Consider the following 23119-nt stretch of genomic DNA (forward strand, 5'->3'; position numbering starts at 1 on the left):
AGTGGGCAGGGCGGGCTGTGATATCTAATTAGGCGACGGGCTTCGTGGTTGGGTGGACAGCTAATGGTAGTTCGGCTTACTTATGTTTGGGGGGCGGCCCTGCGTGCGCAGTCACTCCCTCCTCCTCCACCTCCTCCTCCCTTTGGGGTTAGTTTGCTTGTGTTTAGTTCCCAGAGACAGTCAAATCGGATTCCTTTGGGAAAGGACACAAATCACTCCCGTTTGAACAAGGGGAACAGCGAGGGAGCTGTCTCCACAAGGGTCCACCTCTCGTGGTTGATTTCATATTGCTCATTCATGTGATTTGATCAGAGAATACTCTTTGTGGAGAAAGACAGGAAAGGAAAGGAGGAGAAAATAAAGAAAGAAAAAAAATAGTCTCTGGATGATGACATTTGATCTAACCCTCAGCGAAGCCCGTTCTTGATCCTATTGTTTCTTAAAGTGACATTAGACTTTTTTCCCTCTTTCTCTCTCTCCCCCGCGCGCTAGACCGAAGGGACCTCCGGTTTAATCTTGCAGTTTTTGGTTTGTTTGTTTGTTTATTGTTGTGCGGTGTTCCCAAACCTGGATGTTGACATCTCGCGTTTCTTTTGGCACGTCGGTGTATTTTCGGTTTCACAGAGGAAGCGCTAATAGAGACAAACGCGGTGACACCTGCTCACCCGTACTCCTCTCCTTGTCTTTTTTTAACGGAGCGATCAAAAGAAGCAAGCAGCGACTGAGACGGTGACAGGAGTCTGTTTTCATGTTCGGGATTCAAGACAGCATTCAAAGGAGCGGGAGTAGTATGAAAGAGGAGCCCATCGGTGCCGGGATGAACGCTGTCCGGACATGGATGCAGGGCGCCGGAGTGTTGGATGCGAACACAGCCGCTCAGAGGTAAGCCGGCGGCGGTCTGCAGCGCCACGGCAACAGCTCGACGGAATGATATCGGGCGCTTATCATCCTGGGACGACACAAAACGCTCATGTATATCATCCTAATCAGTGCGCGATATCTGCTTATTAATAACCAGCTGACAAAGAGATTGATTTATTGCTGCGATAAGTTCGTAGCATCCTCCTGCGTGTCGTCGGCACCGACACATTGAAACGATGGAGTTGCAAGTCACATTTAAACTATTTAAAAAATATTTCTTCTGACATTATTATTTTAGCCTTAAAATAGCGGCTGCTTTTTAATGACTTTGCAACAGTGCGTTGATTTATTTGCCCTAAAATATGGAGTTTTAAAGAAAATAAATACCAGTAGCCTAGCTTACTTGTTTGTTCAAGTATAGATTTAGAGCAATTAAGCTACTTTATGATTTATCACAATTGCCAATAGTATGTTAAATGGAATATATGTTGTTAAAGACTAGCATAACTTTTTAAGTGATTGTGTAAAACACAAAGCTATATTTCAAGTTGTTTTCTTAAACTAATAAAGCAATTCACGTGTGCTATTTCAGGGCTTTCCCGTTGCACATTTGAACTAAAATTAGCCTATTTATTTTTAATATTTTGAGACAATTATAATAAATCACAAAATAGGCTATAATTGTTGCTTTTAATTATAAATACATCCATCATCATTCTGTCTGTCTTTCTTCTGTGTGTTTATAGTGGAGTGGGTCTTGCTCGAGCACACTTTGAGAAGCAACCTCCTTCAAACCTTCGTAAATCCAACTTCTTCCACTTCGTATTAGCGCTATACGACAGACAAGGACAACCCGTGGAAATTGAAAGAACATCTTTTGTTGGATTTGTTGAAAAAGAAAAGGCAAGTCAAACGTTATCCTTTACACATATCGGTTTTGCAAATTTGAGTGAAAATGGTTTATCAACTCTGATAATTATTAATGTTGGGCTTAAGTCGAAAGAATTATCATTATTATTATCATTATTATTATTATTATTATTATTATTATTATTATTATTATTATTATTATTATGATTATTATCATTATTAGCTACATGTTCAAGTAGTAAGCTATAATTTCACTGAAGCTTTTTTACCCTTCAATACTTTGTACATTTACTAATGTATAATTTTCAGATAAGTTACAGTGATAAGGATGAATTTTCCTTTTTAAAATGTTATATTAGTAAATGTATTATTATGAAAGTATCAAATGATGTTTTAATAAAAATACTGCACACAAATAATATTTGTGTAAACAGTTAGAAATTATCTAAGCAAGTGAAGTTACTGCTGATTTTATTAAAAGATGTGGCTAATAATACTGTGTATTTACTGACTGTACTTATACTCAAGGCACAAAGGTAGCTTAGTTTTTTTTTAAATAAGTTGATGTATTAATCTGTTCGTTTACCATCTGAGATTTAATGTATTTTGAACTGCAGATGTTGTTCGGACTGGCTAATTTGCGTTAGCGGTTATTTATTTATTTATTTATTTATATTTATTTATTTTTTGGCCTCTTGGTCCGCATGGGAATAGCCGGTCTGACCTACAGGGCTTGTTAGAAATAGTCAAATATGTTTTTCTTGCTAACCAACAAATTTATTTTTGCAGGAATCTACCGGAGAAAAGACAAACAATGGGATCCATTACAGATTGCAGCTCCTTTACAGCAACGGTAAGGCGGAATTCGCATAATCTTAGACTTATTGAACTTTGCATAAACACATCAGGGATTTACTTCAGCACCACAATTTGAATAAAATAAAAGACATCGAGAAGGACGGGTGACAGAGAAATAAATAATTCACTGCGTAACTAGATCAAACAGAATTAAAACGAATATAATGACCTAGATACAACTACAACGACTACTACTACTAATAAAATAATAATATAAGTAATAATAATAGTAGTAATTATATATATATATATATATATATATATATATATATATATATATATATATATATATATATATATATATATATATATAATCATTAATAATAATAGTAATTACTATAATTGTTCAAGCAAAAGATTATAAAGTGCGCAGCAATGTTGTAGCGTTTTATAAACATTATTGAAACACAAAACGATCTCCATTAGTGCACTTTTCCGGTTACGCGTTTTCCAGAAACGTGCACTTCATTTTTGATGGAAGCTAATGGCCTGGCAATAATGAAAGTACACTTTTTTCTATGTCTGCTAATGTGGTAAATGACAACCAGGCGTTTGGAAATTTGTTGCGCCAGTCTGCCGTGTTTCTAAACCTTTTTAATTAGACATTTGGATTTATTTTGCTTGAAATCATGCATCCTGTGTTTTAATTTTTTGGTTATTTCCATCTGACCTAATTTCATGCATTTTCTTCATACTTTTGTTTTTGTGTATGTATATATAATGTATGTATATATATAATTGCTCAATTTAAGTTTGAGTTTCATCCAAATCTATTTATTTTTGTTTTCATAATCCTTTAATACTCTGTAATTTAAGTTGGGTTGAACAATCTAGAAATTTAAAGCATCCATCCAGTATTAAACTCATTTCATTGTAAATGATAAATATACCTGCCAGATCAATTTTAGATCCGAATGACCTGCATTGTATTTTATGCTAAAGAGCTTTTGTTTTCTCTCCTGTGCAGGCATCAGAACAGAACAGGACTTTTATGTACGCCTGATTGACTCCATGACCAAACAGGTAAGAGTTTGCTTTATTTATTTTTTCTGAAAATCCCCATGGTCTGCTGGTAAATATTGTGTGTGATTCGCAGTGTGCATGTGTGCCGTGCACCCTGGTGAGTTTGGGGTTACACTCTAGCATGCCTCAGGGGCACGAGGATCGGTTAGTGTCTAAATATGACATACTCTCTCTGGGACATCATTTAAGATGACTGAGCGTATGCATGTATTTATGTGCATACGTGTGACAGTGAGGTTGATAGCTGGAGAGAGAAAGAAAGAAAGACTTTGAGTTGCATTCATATTCTGTCACAGGGGATTATCCAGTGGTGCCTTTCAAAATTTAAACAGCATACTTCCAGTGTGTTCATATGCACATGTTTGTTATGAGGAGGCATGTCGTGTTAACTGTGCAGGTTGTGAGCTCTAACCTTTAAGAAAAACTCATATGAGAAAACACAGGGCAGCGAGAGTGACCTTACAATCTCATATTACAATCCCCCCCCCCCCCCCCCCAAAACAGAAACAGCCCCTCTCTCTCTCTCTCTCTCTCTCTCTCTCTCTCTCTCATTCTCTCTTTCCCACTCATCCCCTCACTTCCTCTCTCATGGTCTCTGTCTATAAATGTTGTTTTGAAGACACTTTAGGGAAAGTGTATCCAGCAGCTGCGAGTCAAGAACTGTGACAATAAATCTGGATGCGCAATAAATCTTTAGAATGCAAATATGCAAAGCTCATTAGCTAATTTGATTAATAACTGAAATGATTATATTTTTTTTCATAAGCCGTTTTTATAGGACTCGTTTTGCATGACAAGTTATGTGTGTGTGTGTGTGTGTGTGTGTGTGTGACCCCAGGCAGGGTGAAGTGTGTACAGATATGAGGCAATTAGCAGGCGCTGTGACAGACAGATCGCTAACGCTCCAAACACTTAGTACATCATGTGATTTTAACACGCCAGCATGTTTACCCTTTTGTTTCACCTTGTTGCTACTGTTTTGCCTCATCCGCGTGTGTTTGTCTATGCATGTGTGCATATTTGGAAGCTGTATTAAAGTAAAGAGTGAGAAAAATACTTAAACAGGTCAGGGAATTAATTTGATCTTGATTCTGTTGACTTAACTAATGTATATGCACAAATATAATACTGTAAAGCATCCTATAGGAAATATTGATTTGTGGGCATTTACTCATATATGCTGTGCACTATATATATATATATATATATATATATATATATATATATATATATATATATATATATATATATATTTTTTTTTTTTTTTAAATAAACTATGTATTATGTAAATAACAAGTGCATGTGTATTATGTAAATAACATGTACATGCAAATGACTGCAATATATAGGATATTTATACAATGTTTAAACTGACCTACTCTCATTGTCTGCAAATAAATTGAATACTTTTTAAATGTTAAAATTTTAAATGATAATATTTTTATTTAAAATTTTGTTGACATGTTATCGCTAGTAAACATTTTACTCAAAACACATACCTATTAATGGTAAATCCAGGGAACAATAATAACTTTAAGGGTAGTCTCTTTTACTGAATTTACAGAATTCAGAATTTAATTATAATTTAATAAATACTGCATGCATACTACTTACAATGCATAAGTAGTAGATGTACTACAGTATATGTAAGGTTTTTATGTAAGGCTTTTTTTTCTTTTTTTAAATACAACATTTTCTCCAACAGAAAAGATACCCAAAGATGCCTTTTAAATTGTAAAGAAATCACTGTTTTTGAAACAGCAGAAGTCAATAACTTATTTAGCCTGACATGTGTACCGTTCCAAAATATTTTAAATGTTTCCCAAATTAAATTTTTTTTTCAAAGGGGAAAAATTTGTTTTCTACCCAGACATTTAAAACGAATATAATTTTGAGCAGTATTCACAGTGAAACCATGATATTTTTATTCAAGGTTATCATACTGTCAGAATTATATACTGACCCTTGCCTACTACTTATAGAGTAGTTATAGAATGTTTAATCTGACCTACTGTCATTGTCTGCAAATAAATGTTAAATGTGATACTCTTCAAATGTTAAAATATTTTAAATGTAAAAATTTGTTGACAGTTATCAGTAGAACATTTTGCTCAAAACACATACATATTAATGCCAAATCAGAGAGCAATAATACCTTTAAGGGTCTCTTATTTTGTAATAATTAAAAATAAAATATACTGCTGTGATATATTTTAAAATGCATACTACTTTCATTTATATACAGAGTATATGACCAAAAGCATACTACAGAATGACTGGATGTTACATTTGGCCTAAACAGCTCGGCATCTTCCCTTCCTATATTGTGATTTGTTTGTGGTTTATAATTTCCCTTCGCATGAATGTTTATGCGTGAAGTGCTAGGTGCTGTTACTGATGCTGCTTGTTGCCCTCGCTCTGCTGAGCGGTTTGGCCGGCGTGTCGCAGGACAGATTTATGTGTGTGGGTGAAAGGCAGGCGCGTTGTGCTGAGGGAGAGAGACTGTTCTCTGACACCCCTGAGGTAAATACAGTGGCCAGGGGGACTGGCCTCGGCTCAGCCTTTCACTGAGTGTCTCAATAAAAAGCCGTTTATCTCCCCAGGGTTGTCTCCCACGTGCACATATATTACCAACTGATTTACTGGCTATTTCTGTGGCAAACGGCCCTGCCATACCTGTTAATGATGTGGTGCCACTGAGTGAGCGAGAAAAAGAGATAGTGTGTGTGAATGAGAGGTTGGCAGCAGAGTCAACATGCTAGATAAATACATTGGTACTTTTATGAAAAAGTTTAACCATGGTTAACCATGCAGGGTAACTTGGTATTTACATAAAAGTGCAACCAGCAAGGGTATCATAACAGTGTCCCTTAAGATACAACTTTGTGCTTAGTGTGCTTCTAAAAAGCACCTCAAGGGAACAATTCATTACACTAATGTGTTAATATGTATGATTCAGGGGTAAATAAAGTAGAAAAGTTGCACCTTTATTAAAGTAAAGTCACAGTCCGTTCATTTACTCACCCTTAGGTTGTTCTAAACCTGTATGAATTTTTGGGAATGTGCTTAACAGTTGCTGTCCCCCATTGACTTCCACAGTATGGATAAAATAGCTATAATCCTTAAATTATTTTATATTTTAGTATTTATAAGAGAAAAAAGAATTGATTTGTAGATTTGAACTAACTGTCCCTTTAAGAGGACTTACCTGAAAGGGACAATTTTTCTGACATTGGTATTACAATGGTATCAGAAAACATAAATGTATACTATATTCTTTTTTTTTCAGTTACAAAAGACTCTTTTACCACATATTTTACCCAGATTTGGGTTAAACAACACAGCATTTTTTGGAGTATACATTTTGCATGAGGCTTTCCTTAAAATTTTCCTTATTTACATACATATAATTGCGTATTTAAGGTGCAGAAACATTTAATTTTTGAAAACAACTACATTTTTAGTAATATATGCTTTGCAAAGAATTGACTTCCGTAGTTCCTCAGCAAACAATTTTGTGTTTCATAGATGTCTAATAGACATCTAAACGTAGACAGCTTGGCTAAAACAAGGCCAAACTTGTGGCAAAATTCTAATAGATGTCTAAGAATAGCCCAAAACTACACTAGTCGTCAAATAGACAGATTAGACAGACTTTAGATGAGTCATTTATTTCTGTTTATTTGATGACTAGACTAGTTTCGGCCTAATCTTAGATGTCTATTAGACATCTTTTAAAAACATCTTTTAAATCCTTGCTGGATTATAACATTGTATACATTATTGACAATATAATCTAGAATTTTTTTTGTTCATGTGACCACATCTTGATTCATGTTAAGAAGACAAACTTAAGCAAGGCTTTTAATTCTGGCTCTCTGCAGACTCCCTGCTCTCGTTGTCATTTGACTGCTGCGTGTTTTTTTGCTTCTCTCCTCCATGTCAGCATGAAACACGGCTTAGGTTATGACAGAGTGTTAGCTGGTCTTTAAATGCCTTTCGGAAAACCCGGTCCAAAACCACTCTGCGGTGAGCAGTCAGCCTACATATGCTGAGGAGTGCTCGCAATGTGTTTAAGATTTCCCATTAAAGCCCCATAACTCTGTACAGAGAGGCTACAGAGCGCCTCTCCACTCAGCGTGTGCTGGGTTTGGCAGTGTTGGACGGGAGGGCTGATGAGCAGGTTTATAGAGCTGTTCAACACACACTTCTCTTTAGCACTTAGCAAGGCGGTGAAGTCCAGTCGCCTGACCACACAGTTAGCTACTCAGGAGCTTCTGTACATATATATGTACACGCACGGCTATTAGAGACAATCAGACAGTCTGGTCTAGAGCTGCAAGGATCAACTTTGCTTCAGAAGCTGACATATTCTGCACCCGTCTCACAATAAACCCATATATATATATATATATATATTCGCACTCTCGGTTTGCCTGTGGGAACGGTTGGAGCGGGTGAGGCGAGATGGAGCGGGTGTCAAGCTGACAGGCCGTATCTGTGATCAACGCATGAGCTCGTGACAGATCTGATGAAGACAATGCAGTAAAAGACTCTCTCTCTCGCTCTTTATCCTTCCATCCAACTGTTTCCCTCAACAGCTGAAGCGCAGAACAAAAGCGAATCACATACGAGGGCTTAATGCGCACACACACTGCGCTGACACACCAGTGTGATGGTAACAAAGAGGGAAATGTGTTTTCATGTATTTACAGTGCATTGTTTACATGCCTCAGATGCGGCTGTCAGTTCAAGGCGGCACTGGCGGCTCTCAAACGAGATTTGAGGAGCAGTTTGTGCAATATAAAATATGCATTAAAAGCAGCATCAGGGTCTAATGAAAGCTTCACACACACCTCTGCGCACCGTGCCATGCATGTTTCATGCGCTTCGTGGCCCTCCTTAAGGAGAGCTTTGTTCAGAAAAGTGCTGGGCTGGAACTGCTGGGTAACTCCAAGCTGTAGCTTGCCTGTTGCTCTGTGTGTGTTTTAGAGCTAAGCTTCAGGCAGATTCCTAAATAAATTTGCACGGGATGAGAAGGACGTCTCTCATGTGTTGCTCGTCTACGTATTTTTCTTGTTAATTACGGAATAGGGTGTGTTTACATGCCACAAACACTTCCCCAAAGTAGACGACATGAAACAAAGTGACACAGATCTCCTATATTAGATATTTCCTGTAATCAGTAGCTGTTTGGAGGCTCTGGTGATGTCAGATAGGACGTGAATGGCCGCTCTGTGCCAGGCCACATAAAGGCTTAATGCTACTCATTTGCAAATATTTGCACACGCGCAAACTTGGAGGGCCTAAAGATCCCGGTGATTAAGTCTGCTCATCTACATTGAAAGTATGTGTGAAATTGGCGGCAAAGAAAAAGCGTTCAAAGCTGCAACAGAGCTTAAAAAAGATGTTGTAGCTTGGGGATTTACGAGATTGGGTGGTCTGCCTTAACAGGGAAAACCGCAGTAACTACACTAATAATGAAATAGTTTTTTAGGTTTTAATGGATAGTTCACCCAAACATGATCATTTTATAATTTGCTCGTCCTCATTTGGTTTAAAAAATGTATGACTTTATTTATTCTGTAGAAATTAGGCCAAAATCGATTAAGTTAACTTAACACAAATTTATGTAGATTGAACATAAAAAATTAAGCAATCCCAATGAAATCTCAAGAATTTTGTTGTTTCAGCTCATTTTAAATAAGTAGTTTGAAAAAAAATAGTGTTTTTTATTTTAAGGAAACATTTATATTATTTTGAAACCATAAGCATGTCCGGCTAAATAATTGAAATAAATAATTGACTTCTGCTATCTTTATTGGTTTTAAAAGCACAAATTTCTTTACAACAAAAACTAAAAAAAAAAAACAATAAAAACTTACAAATACTGTAGGATTGGTATAACAGGAAATTTTAGCAGTTTTAAAACCTTGACTTTTTCAAACCTGTAAACTGGTTATCATCCCATGCCTAGTTGAAATAAAAATATATTTTGAAGAAAGCTGTTTGCTGGCATCCATCGACTTCCATAGTAAGACAAAATGTCTTTATTTGTGTTCAACAGAAGAAAGAAACTCAAATTGGAACAAATGTTCATTTTTAGGTGATCTATCCCTTTATTTTTTAGAGCATAAATTAACCAGAGCCATCTGTAGCAAGAGTGATTATAAACTAAAACAGCAGTTTTACATTTTTTATTCTATTCATTTACTCATTTTCTTTACGGCTTAGTCTCTTTATTAATCTGAGGTCGCCACAGCGGAATGAACCGACATTTTAACGAATACTTCACCCAAAAATGAAAATTAGCTTTGGTTTTACAAATTTATGACTTTATTTATTCTGTTGAAATTAGGCATGAGTTTCTGTTAAGTTCCCTTAAGTTTCTGACGGTAACCTTGGGTAAAAATATCTAAGTTTCATGGTATTGATCAGTTCTTTTTAAATGGCTGGAAAAAAAACCTTACATATACTTTAGAATGGTATAACAGAAAATTTTAGCAGTTTTGAAACCTTCACTTTTCCAAACCACGGTAAACATTGAAACGAGTTATCATCCTATGCCTAGTTTAAATTAAAAAAAATATTTTGAAGAAAGCTGGTTACTGGTATCCATTGACTTCTATAAGACAAAAAATAACAAAAAATCTATATTGTAAAATGTCTTCTTTTGTGTTCAACAGAAGAAAGAAACTCAAATTGGAACAAATGTTCATTTTTGGTTGAACTATCCCCTTAATTTTTAGAGCATAAATTAACCAGAGCCATCTGTAGCAAGAGAGATTATGAACTAAAACAGCAGTTTTACATTTTTGATTCCATTCATTAACTCTTTTTCTTTTTCGGCTTAGTCCTTTCATTAATCAGGGACCCAGCAATAAATGCTAACTGACCCAGCTGGGGCTCGATCCAGTGACATTCTTGCTGTGAGGTGACAGCGCTACCCACTGCGTCACCGTGTCACCATTTTTGATTCCAATGACCTCTAATATGTTCATTTATCCATTCATTTTCTTTTCGACTTAGTCACTTTAATAATCAGAGATTGCCACAGCGGAATGAACCCCCAACTTATGTGTTTTACGCATAGGATGCCTTTCCAGCTGCAACCCAGCACTGGGAAACACCCATACACTCTTGCATTCACGCCCACACATACACTACGTCCAATTAAGCTTATTCAATTTACCTATAGAGCATGTCTTTGGACTGTAGGCGAAACCAGAGCACGCGGAGAAAACCCATGCGAACACGAGGAGAACATGAAAACGCCACACAGAAACGCCAACTGACCTTCTTGCTGTTAGGGGACAGCACTACTCACTGTGCCACCGTGTCACCATTTTTGATTCCATAGACCTCTAATATATACCATTTGACAATATGTTTCTATTCCTAAAGGCCCATTTTCTACTATGTGGAAAAAAAGTATTTTTTATTTTAGGAAAAGCTCTGGTAGAAGAGACCAAAGTTACCTCAGCATAATCGGAATCTGCTGCATTTTTGCCTTTGCACAACAAACGTGACTTTAAGGGCTACAGAAAAAAACCACAAAGCCATGACGCTTTGTGTTGCACTAGCTTGAACCCAGAGGAGGATTCACAACCATTGTTGTGTTTGCCTCTGAGGAGAAATTGACAAACTGTTCTCAGACTTTTTCCAGGCACTTATATATACTGTTCTCTGCATGGAGTTATTCTGAGTCTGTTTGCAGGGGCTTTGTGTGATAAATAGCCGGTCTTATATATGAAATGAATGTGCGGTGGTGTAGAGGACATCTTTGTGCGGCCTGAGCTGCTCTCTTCTGCCTCCCTCTTCCTCTCAGAAAGCCTGCGGGGTCGAGGCTCTAGGCTCAGACAGTGATGCATGCTAGCTCAATTTTAGAGGACCTTGACCCTCATTTCCACAATGTGAAACCTAACAAACAAATGTCCCCGATCACCACTGTCCTCTAGCCATGGCAATGACAGGAAATAAGAAAAGCATCACATACGAATCAACTTTCTTTTCTAGATCTGATGCATATAAAACTTGTTTTCAAACAAGTGTTTCATGTAATTGAAAAAGCATTGCGCACTTGTGAAGCAAGCAGTTCCTCATTAGAACCATCAGCTGCTTTTCTGTGTCTTCACTTGCCATGGGTGGCATGTATATGTGTGTTCAGAGAGAAAGAGAGAGTGATTCATGGCAAACGGCTTTAACTGTGTGTGTGTGTGTGTGTGTGTGTGTGACAGAGAGCAGCCTGTTAATAGGCTGCAATGTGTGTATGTTTTGAGTAGAGTCACTGATTCACGGCTGTGGGGGACATCTTGTCTGGAATTGGAGGATGGAAACAAAGCTGAGGTTTTTGGATGAAGTGTTAGCTGGGCCAGATGGCTTACTATGCTCCAGTCTGGCAGCCCAACTGCTTGCTGCACACATAAACACACACATGCTAATGCACAAATACATGCGTGAATGCATACACATGCACAGTCGCACAGATGCAGGCTTATGGCAGCTCATGCACGCACACATCTTTCTGAGAGGGCTATTTCACACTAGCTGGAGTACGACACTTATTTAGAGGGACCTGTAATTAAGCACTTTATAAGTTTGCCCTTCTTTATCTTTATCTTTTCACTTCACTTTGCAGCAAGAGTGTTTCTCTGAACAACAGTGTTTTGTGCTGTTGTATTATTAGCCAATCTGTAAACCTCAGATGCCTGTGGAGGGTGGGCACTGTGGCAAAGGGTGGTCCTCTATGACATAATAAGACAGTAATCTGCACAGTGCAACAAACACTACATGCATAGTTCTTTTGATTCTCCACGGCTGCTTTTAATTAAACCAAAGAGCAACAAATGATGAGGCTGGATTTTGCCAAGAGCGTACAATGCACGATTGTGCAAATTCAGAATTTAGAAATTGGCTATCTATCCATCTGTTTGTCTCTGTTTGTTTTTTCTTTTATTTAAGAAGTCAACAATGATTACACAAAAATGAAGATAGGGCAAAAAACACACACGCTTCTTAAAATTGAGCTGAAAAAACCCAATTCTCCAGTTTTTTTTGGAACAATTTAATTGTTTTATGTTCAGCCCACTTAAATTTCTTAAAACTACTAAGTTAACTTAATTCCTTTATGTTGTCATAACACAAATCAGTTGTGTGGAATAGGGCTGTGCGATTTGGGGAAAATATCTAATTGAGATTTGTTTTCAAAGATATTGTGATTTGTTTTGTCATTTCATTTTGTAGTCAAGATTCAAGCTCAATAATCTGTAAGTCATGGCAACAATTCTGCGACAGCTCTTAAAAATAACCCGTTTCTGTTTGGTTCAAGCTCAGTTTATTTATATAGCACGCTTCCAACTACCATAAGGCTCCACAAAGTGCTCTACAGAGAAAAAATTAAACAAACGATATGGGCATAAAAACAGTAGCAGCAATAGGCGCATAATAAGAGAGAACATAGAAAGTGTAACAATAAAAAAAGCAAAAAATAAATGAATTTTGCCTACTGAAAAGATGCTCCCACAGTTGACCACGCTGACAAGATTAAGATCAGGACCGTTTTGATCAAAATTTTGAGAATTTTATAGTGTCTGTGACTTTAAAACCAACATATTCTCATATTACCAATGCTGTTTTGCTTTGATATTAATTCATCTATTAATGCTTCTAAAGTAGCAGACGCCATTAACTTACTTGTCTGCGATTTCCTGTTTGATTTCTTTTCTTTTTTATTTTGTGTTCCGCATAGTTCAGTTGTACAATACTGATTGGGCAGAATGAAACTGTGCTCACTCAATTGGCTAGTAAGACGGTCACACACAGACAGCAGTCACACATTTCCTTTGGTGAGAGAAAATAAATAATACATATATGTTTTATAATCGCTGCATCTTGCGATTAACTAACCGCAATGCTTCAAATTGTGATTGCGATTTGATTTCGATTGATCGCACATCCCCAGTGTGGAAAGCCGCATTTTTAGTGCACACTACAAACACAAGTTTTTGTCTTGTTTCTAGTACAAATATCTAAAACTTCTTAAATCAAGAAGAATTTTCTAGACAGGCAAAACATATGGAATTGTTTTAAGAAATTATATGCCAAAATGAAGTGAGTTCTTCCTTAAAACAAGCAAAATAATCTGCCAATGTGCTAAGCAAAATAATCTTATGTCAAAAGGAAAAACAAGATTATTTTTCTTACCCCATTGGCAGATTTATTCTGCTTGTTTTAAGGGAAGCTCACTTAATAATGGCATATTATTTCTGAAAACAAGACAATATGTTTTGCTTGCCTAGAAAAGAAAGGTTTTAGATAGACTAGACTAGAAACTAAACAAAAAAATCTGAGTAAGAAAAGCGTTTTGTTGTCATATAGAAGTGAATGCTGGAAATTAAAATCGAACATAAATGTTAACATTATAATCAAATATAAAAAAGAGGTTTGATTCCTTTACTATTAAAAAAAAAAGTGAACATCTCACATCCATTGGTATTGATTTAAATATGTACTTCTGTGCTTGAAGGAATGTTTATTTTTACTTCAAGAGTCTAACATTCTTCTCATTTTGAGTCAGATTTGTTAATTTAGTTAATTGTTAATTGTAAATTCATTCTGATTGAATTATTGACTCAGTGAGTTGTTGAAACAAGCAATTGCTCATTCACAATCATGTCTTGGAGCTGCTGATGAACATATTTTAATGAAGTTTAGAGGAGTGAAAAGTATAATATTATGCTATAAAACGTAGTTAGGTCAAAGTTTTAGACTCAGAAAAAGTACAGATACTTTAAAATGTAATAAATACAGCGACAAAGGTAACATTGATACTGTCTACTGATTAAGAGTTTTGCATTTCTTTGGATGAATCTACAGTGCTCAGCATATTTAGGTACACCCCTCACAAATCTATCTTTTAAATTCAGATTTTTAATAGGAAGCTTTAGGATATTATATTTGTGCATATACATTAGATTAGTCATTACTGAAGCCAAATCTGGAGCATATCTAACAAAATAACTTTCGGTAGCAATCTAAAAACTAGTACACCCAAATGTATTTGTTATAGAAAAATATTAAATGCAAATTTAAAAAGAGGAAAAATCAAGAGAAGCAAAAATTTTTATAATTAAGTTAAAACTTTGTTGGTTGTAATTTTTTATTGCAATATTTTGCTTGACTTAATTGTATTATCCTTAAATTCCTAAATATGTTTGGTGACTAAAATATTATTTTAATATATCTGTTAAATAAATTTGTTTTTTTAAATGCACCAAAATACATTGCTTATGTTCACTAAGAAATGGATAAAATATTCATTTTCAAAATGGGGTGTACTTAATTATGCTGAGCACTGTACATTAACCAATATTCACCGATTCACATATTTGCATGTTAAATCTTTGCATATCACTGGGTCTGTCAGTGACATCAAATGCCATTGGTTCTCACATAACCGAATGTGATGCATCAAGTTTAAGCTCTTAGAGACGTGGTTAAAGATCGTTTTCCATTGCAGCAGGTAAGTGGCCATTAAATTGCCCACTTTGAGCCTGGCTCAGCCAGAAACGACCACCCCGCACACGGAGGCTCTGTGCAAGCCTTCTCACAGTGCACCAGGCGGATTTGATTGATTGATTAGCTGAAACGAAAAGACATCTATGAAATTTAGAGCTGAGTGTGTAGATTGTGAAACATGGGACCAGAAGAACAGAACATTTTGAAACAAAGATACTAAAAGTGACCTGATCACTCCCATGCTGCATGATTTCTTTCAACAACAGGCCTCTGCCAGATGGAGGAAGGGTCACATGAACCGCCTATGAGCTTAAGAGTGTGCATGGTGTAATGATGTGATGTCATCACAGTGAACTGATGCAAACAGACATCCGATTCTTTACATGATACGACTTGAGAGTTAGTCATGGAAATTTGTGCATGCTCGGAGCGTTTACACCATCAAGGAGAAAATGTTGTTTGTCAATTTTCTCTAACCACATTTTTCCACCTTCTCTTGTCCATCAGGCAATTATCTATGAAGGGCAAGACAAAAACCCAGAGATGTGCCGGGTGCTGCTGACGCACGAGATCATGTGCAGGTGAGAAACACACACACACACATACAGACCATGAGGCACACTCCCTCCTTCAGTATTACACAATCAAGCTCTTGAACCTTCCCTACCCGGCTCTGCCCGCTGACTGTGAGAGCTTTACTTTGGCATCATTCTAGTCTTGGCAGGACTGCAGCCCTATGGATCCAGCGTTAGTGTGACAGGGCTGAGTTTTCTGCTCTCTCTCTCTCTCTCTCTCACACACACACACACACACACACACACACACACACACACACACACACACACACACACAGAGCAGTGTGTAAGCCCCGCTGTAAAATTAGACATAAGGGGGAGGATAGATTAACTTTATTATAAATTTGCTGAAAGGTCAGATCATTATTCTTCAATTTATCATGCACGTCTGTCAAAACCAGCATAAACAGTTTACTTCTATTTAAGAGGGATGCAGTACGTTTATATCAAGGCTCAAGTTTAGACTTACGATGCACTATTACACAAGACACTCCCAGATCATTTTTCAACAGCCCAAATGGGATCCTGATAAAGTTACGGCAGCCTGTTTCCTATCAGAGTTAGAACTGTTCTTTTCCCAGACTCTGGCTCAGCCTTAGAAATCAAAGCTCGGCTTTGTCCAAAAACGATGCCAGGCAACATTTCTATTTTTGGAAGCTGTTGTTTCCGTGATTGGTGGCTCTTTGGTGGCTCTCTCAAGAAATTTTACTTCTTGATGAAATGAGCACACACATACACCAAGCAGAGCATTACACCTGTGGATAAGACTTTTTTGTCAGTTAGATGGATGGATGGATGGATGGATGGATATACAGTATGTATGGACGAACAGATTGACAGATAGATACATAGAAAGACAGACAGACAGACAGACAGACAGACAGATACATACATGCATACATACATACATAGACAGTCAGATATAAAGATACAGACAGATATATAGATAGACAGACAGACAGACAGACCTAAGGACAGATAGATAGATAGATAGATAGATAGATAGATAGATAGATAGATAGATAGATAGATAGATAGATAGATAGATAGATAGATAGATAGATAGATAGATAGATAGATAGATAGATAGATAGATAGATAGATAGATAGATAGATAAATAGATAGATAGCACAGTTTTTATTTCTGAATTTAGCACATCCCTGTATGTAGTGACGGCTTAAGAAATGGTGTTTCATGAAATGAGAAATGGATGAAGACGGACCTTAAGTTCAGAGCAAGCCTCTTCTATCTCCCTTCCTGAATCTCTATCCAGGTCATCCACTTCCTGCTCTGCTGGAAAAAAAAGACAGAGAGAGAGAGGGAGCGAGAGAAAGCCATGCACCTTTAATTAAAATCAAAAGATAAATTCCTTGCACTTAAAACTGGGTTGTGGAGATGAGTCCTCATCTATTTTTGGCAGAAGTGGAGAGCATTTGAACAGTTTTCTGCTAAAAATATACCACTCATGCTTGGTTAATTAGGACAAGGAAAAACTCATTACTCAATAAGAATCCTCTTGTTATTCCACGGCTAATGAATGCAGCTTGCTTTGAGTTTTGACAATGAAATATGTGCAGGCGAGCCAAGGCTCTCTCCTCTTTCTCTTTCAATCTTTCGCTCCCCCTCACTACCTTTCTTACCTACACACACGCACGCACACAGCCTTCTGTTATCCCTTTTTCAAAATAGTCACTAATTTAAAGAAGTGTATTGACACAAACACTTAGTAGCATACGTGCCTACAAAGACTCACTACGTCAGCTTTGATCAGGATTACACGGATCACATCTGAAGTACATATTGCTACCAGAACCCAAAAGGTCCTGCAAATGCGAAAGAATGTTCGAAAGCAGCCAAAGTGGAAAAGCGTCAATTTCAAATGAGTAAACAACCCATCTTCCTCCTTTTCGCTGTCTTGCTGTGTTTTAATGCAGAGCCTGTGCTGAGAGAAAGGCACAATTACCAGTCTGCAATTAGACCGCTCTCCATTAATCAGGACTGTTAATTGCTGTACGCCTTGCCATTAGCCATATGGTGCCGCATGGGCCTGCAAGCACAAGACAGAGACGCATTTTCCCAAACAACTCGCTCACAGGCAAGGCTAGAAACAATCACTCAAACGCAACTCTGGGCTCTTTATGATGGAGTTCCTCATCCTCAAATGCGCAGATTGATGTTAGGTTAGTGTGGCAGCATACAAACTTGGCCGGATTGTTAAAGGCTGGGTGGTCACACTTGGAGAAATGCTGCTTTGTTTGGATTTGGGGGCTATTTTAGAGTCACTGCCTGTAAAGGAGCCGGGCTAAAGGCAGTTCAGCTTTAATGGCATCAGCGAGGGCCACATCCTGGCAATTACGTGCAGCAATTTGGATTTAATTTCTTCAAATGCTGCAGCAGGAGGAAACGCTTGAGATTAAAGATTACGGTTTCCCTGCAGGTCCACTGGGATAGTGCAGAACAAGCCAGAATGGGAGAAAAATCCCCCCAAACGAAGCCAGAGCATGCATGGAGTCATTAGCATATCGTTGATGGGGGGCTTGGCGGTTCACGGGTGGCGATACGGGACCTTGTTGTGGTTTCCCAAGGGTTCTGGCTGACGATTGGGTTTTCAGAGTGTCACATCCATCTGTGCCCACCCCTCGCATCCCAGAAAGCTTTGCTCCTGTGTGACCCACTTCTGCGAGAACATTACTAAATACTTGACTGCTCTCAGAGGAGTGAGAGAAAATGAGAGCAGGGAGAGTAAAAATACGGGTAAACTGAGACGACCACAGTAACCACACTGTGTCCAAACTCACAAGGGCGCTTATATGGCCGGTGTGTGTGAATGACGGGGTCAAGCTCAATCCATGTTATCAGGCTCATCGGGTCTAAAGGAGAGATCAGTTGGGCTCCAATCACACGCCTCGAGCCCCAGACTCTCTCTTTCTCTCAGTACAGCCCCTCTGCCATCTGTGCAGGGAAACCTGAACCCACCGCCCCACCTGCTGTTTACCACCAGCCTCCATCCACACAAGACATCATGTATACACCTCCTTTCCATCCCTCCTGTCTTTTTTCACTTGCTCATGGCCTAGTATCCATCTTGATCTTCGTGTAGGATCCTATGAAAACAGCAACCTGGGGGTGTATTATAGAAAGATTCTAACTTTAAAATATGATATTATGAAATATAAAATATTAGAGAACAGCATTTTCTAAGTGTGTTTAATGACAGATAGGAAGGTGGTATTACCGAAACATCCTAATTTGATAAAAAATTTGCCTTTTAAGGGGGCGACATGGTGGCTCGGTGGTTAGCACTGTCTCCTCACAGCAAGAAGGCCGCTGGTTTGAGTTCCTGCTGGGCCAGTTGGCATTTCTGTGTGGAGCTTGCATGTTCTCCCCGTGTTCGTGTGGGTTTACTCTAGGTGCTCTGGTTTCCCCTACAAGTCCAAAGACATGTGCAATAGGTGAATTGAATAAACTAAATTGGCTGTAGTGTATCAGGGTGTCCACGGTATTAAAAGTTTTAAAGTATTAAAAGTTGACAAATCAATTACGAGAAAATGAAGGCCCTTAAAAGGTATTAAAATGTCTTAATTGTGTTTTTACAAGGTCTTACATTTTATTCAAACGTTGTCCAAATAGTTTGTCTCCAAAAAAAGCATAAATATATTTATTTTTCTTCCTAATATTAACAACGGCATGCTTGATCAACATGATTGGTTCGGGCTGGGGTGGATCTGGCCAAGCTCCTTCATCCGGGTGATGTTAAGTTGTTGGTGACTTGTCGCTCCCTACATTTATCAAAACCATAGAGCGAAACAGACGGCAAAATGTGAAAATGTAAGTTTGCGTACTCCTGGTTGGAGAAAGATGGGTTTAAACAGTGATTAAAACCTGTCGCTGAAAGCAACTGTAATTTATTCTTTCAATCTTTGTTTCCTCCGAGCTTTCTGTTGCGTGGTTGTGCTCCATTGATTTGTTTAACTACAACTGTTTATTATCAACTGTTTATTAAGTTAAAGGTTTGATACTGATTAGAACTTGAACTGGCGACGAGGTCTCAACATATTTTGAGAAGGTCTTTAAAAAGTCTTAAAAAGGTATTGAAATTACCTTTAGGATTCCTGCATACACCCTGTGTATTTTTGTAAATGTGAGAGTGTATGGGTGTTTCCCAGTACTGGGTAGCATCAGGAAGGGCATCCACTGTGTAAAACATACAGTACACTGGATTAGTTGGTGGTTCATTCCACAGTGGCGACCCTTGATGAATAAAGGGACTAAGTCGAAGGAAAAGTCGGAGTGATTAAATGTCTTTTTTTTTAAAAAGATTTATTTTTGGCCTTTTTTAGATAGGACAGTATTGAGACAGCAAGCAAAGTTGGAGAGAGAGAGGGGGGTAGAGTAGGGAAATGTCCTCGAGCCGGGATTTGAACTTGGTATGCCCTGACATGCTACTGCACCATATGTCGGTGTGCTAACCACTAGGCTATTGCGCCGACGAATGAATGTCTTTTAGGGCTACTCGACAGCTGTCTTAAAATTCAAAATAATAAAAAAATGCTTATAAATGCTGTCCAACAATGTCATTTTATTTATTTATAATTGAAAAATAAGAACGAACATTTAATGGTAGATGACAAAAAAATGACAAAACACTTATAAGTTTACAGACTGCCCTACAATGTGGTATTAGAGTTAGCATAGAAATAGAAATCAGCATTTCAGGGACCAACAAAGCACCAAATAGTGTAAGTGGCTAATGCTTTACTTTTTTTCCCACCAGTTTAGTTTATGCATTTTGTTTAGGCTAACTCAAGGTTGGTCAAACTCGGTCCTGGAGGGCCGGTGTCCTGCACAGTTTAGCTCCAACCCTAATCAAACACACCTGCTTATAGATTTCTTGTGATCTTAAAGACACTGATTAGCATGTTCAGGTGTGTTTGACTAGTGTTGGAACAAAACTCTTCAGGGACACTGGCCCTCGAGGATCAAGTTTGCCTATCCCTGGGCTAACTCATTAGTAGCCTGTGCAGTGTCTGTTGCTTGGCAATAGATCTGAGAGTGTATTGTCAAACTCAATGACATAATTTAAGATTTCCTAACTAGAGATATAATAGGATTTTGCAAGATAGAGTCCCAAATCAAGCTAAGATTTCCTTTTGTAATAAAAACTTGCCAAAAATCCTGATTTAATATTGTTTCATTCATTTTCCTTTAGCTTAGTCCCTTTATTCATCAACAGTCGCCACAGTGGAATGAACCACCAACTTATATAGCATATGTTTTACACAGCAGATGCCCTTCCAGCTGTAACTCAGTAGTGGGAAACACCCATACAATCTCTCTTTAACACAAATACACTACGGATAATTTAGTTTATTCAATTCACCTATAGCACTTGTCTTTGGACTGTGAGGGAAACCGGAGCACCCGGAAGAAACCCACGTCAACATTGGGAGAACATGCAAACTCCACACAGAAATGCCAACTGACTCAGGCAGAACTAAAACCAGTGACCTTTTTGCTGTGAGGCAATCATGCTACCCACTGCGCCACTGTGATGTCCCTAATTTAATATATGCATATTTAGGTTAAGGCTAAAGTTAAACTGTTATACGGCTCCTCAACATTAAACAGAAAGCTAGAAAGTAACGCTGTATATTGGTTGTAATTGGTGTGTATTTAATCATAAAAAATATATTCATTTAAGTTATAAGAGGGCATTCTGACTGCATAAAGTCACACTCGATTTTATTTGGCATTTAGGGTCTGTCCACACTGCATTGAAATAAATATTTAAATCAAATATTGTATTTATTTGTAACATTATTTGTGTATAAATTATTTAGACTCACTATGAACAAATTTTATTATAATTATATAATAATTTTCAATATAATATTTTTTATATAATAGAATATAATAAATTATAATATAATATAATATAATATAATATAATATAATATAATATAATATAATATAATATAATATAATAAATTATAATATAATATAATCAATCATATTTTATTAATAAATGCATAAATATAAATGTAAATATTTAATAATAATTTGTTTTAAGAACACATTGGCAAAAATTGAAAACACACAGAGACTTTTTCTGATCTGAAATCATTCCATGATGCATATACAGCTGAAGTGCTGTTCCCCTTTTCCATTCTTTCCTCTCTTTCTGACTCTCTGACTTCGACTCTTCTCTCCATCATCTGATAAATGCCCTGTTATCAGCCACACTTCTGATCCTTCAGCAACTGTCCCCGAGTCTGTTAGCAGTAATTACTAAAACACAGTGTGAGGGGCAGCATATTGTGTTCGGTGTGTACAGCAGGAGTGAATGCCTGCCTTGGAGGAGTGAAAGAAAGACTGCTTTATAATTGCTACCTCTTCCTTCACTGAGTTTGAGGTCATAGCTGACATATGTGCAGTAACACCCAGGTTAACTGCTCTCTTCCTCTCTTCCTCTCCCTCCGTCTCTATTAGTCGCTGCTGTGACAAGAAAAGTTGTGGGAATCGTAATGAGACGCCCTCTGACCCGGTCATTATCGACAGGTAAGAGCTGGATATTACATGTTGTGTGTGTGTGTGTGTGTGTGTGTGTTGCAACATATCTGATCACCACATGCCTTGCTAGTTAGGATGTCCAGTGGAAGCTTTGCAAGTTGAGTTATTACAGTTATGTTAAGTTATGATGGGTGATGGAGTTTGTCTTGGGAGATTTGATTTTGCACAAATAAAAGTGTGGCTTTATGGGATGGAGTCTTTTAAAAAAGAGCACACATTTTTAACAACATCCTATTCAGAGTTGCTTTCTATATTCTAATACATTAAAGGCATATATGTATTTGTTGTATTTTTAAAATCCACAATGCAGTAATTGACATCTGAGTAAATCTAAAACTTTCATTAAATATGTCCTAAACATATTCAATTAACACTCATTTTTGTTTTGGAGATAATTTTGAATGAATAATTTTAGGATTAATAATATTAAACATTAATAATAATGTTTCAGGATAATTTTGACTACTATATAGCATTCAAACGATTGGGGTCAGTTTTTATTTATTTATTTATTTATTTTCATTTATTTTTAAGTCAGTGTGAACCGGATTGTTGCTGAGACTTTTATTAAAGTATGTTGATGCACATCCAACTGAAACATTATATTGAGTAGGGGGTGGGGCTTCCTTTTTGTGCATCATTGCCTAATAGCATATTAAAGGTAGAGGGGTGTGGTTAAGAAAATTGCAGCTGAATTCATCAAACTGATGTCAACAGAGAAGGACCACCACTTCAAATATGGAAGCGAATGCTCAAACTTTGGTTGAAGATTACTAAGAAAAAAAAATTGGTGGAATAACTTACATGACGAATAACAATGTGTATCAGCAAAAATGACAAAAAA

At 37.3% G+C, this 23119-nt stretch overlaps 1 protein-coding gene across 24 annotated transcripts in view; it reads left to right on the forward strand.

Annotated features, from left to right (window-relative positions):
- Positions 1-23119, forward strand: part of ebf1a (EBF transcription factor 1a) — a 237335-nt gene that overhangs the window by 10187 nt on the left and 204029 nt on the right. For 15 of the 24 annotated variants that reach the window (XM_073921504.1, XM_073921508.1, XM_073921517.1 and 12 more), the window contains 5 exons: positions 1608-1764; positions 2521-2584; positions 3557-3612; positions 15637-15710; positions 22195-22263. In XM_073921504.1, the coding sequence (XP_073777605.1) occupies positions 3601-3612; positions 15637-15710; positions 22195-22263 (155 nt within the window). In that variant the 5' untranslated portion in view covers positions 1608-1764; positions 2521-2584; positions 3557-3600. 24 annotated transcript variants of the gene reach the window in all.

This window comes from Danio rerio, chromosome 14 (assembly GCF_049306965.1).
Source record: "Danio rerio strain Tuebingen ecotype United States chromosome 14, GRCz12tu, whole genome shotgun sequence".
NCBI classification, from domain to species: domain Eukaryota; kingdom Metazoa; phylum Chordata; class Actinopteri; order Cypriniformes; family Danionidae; genus Danio; species Danio rerio.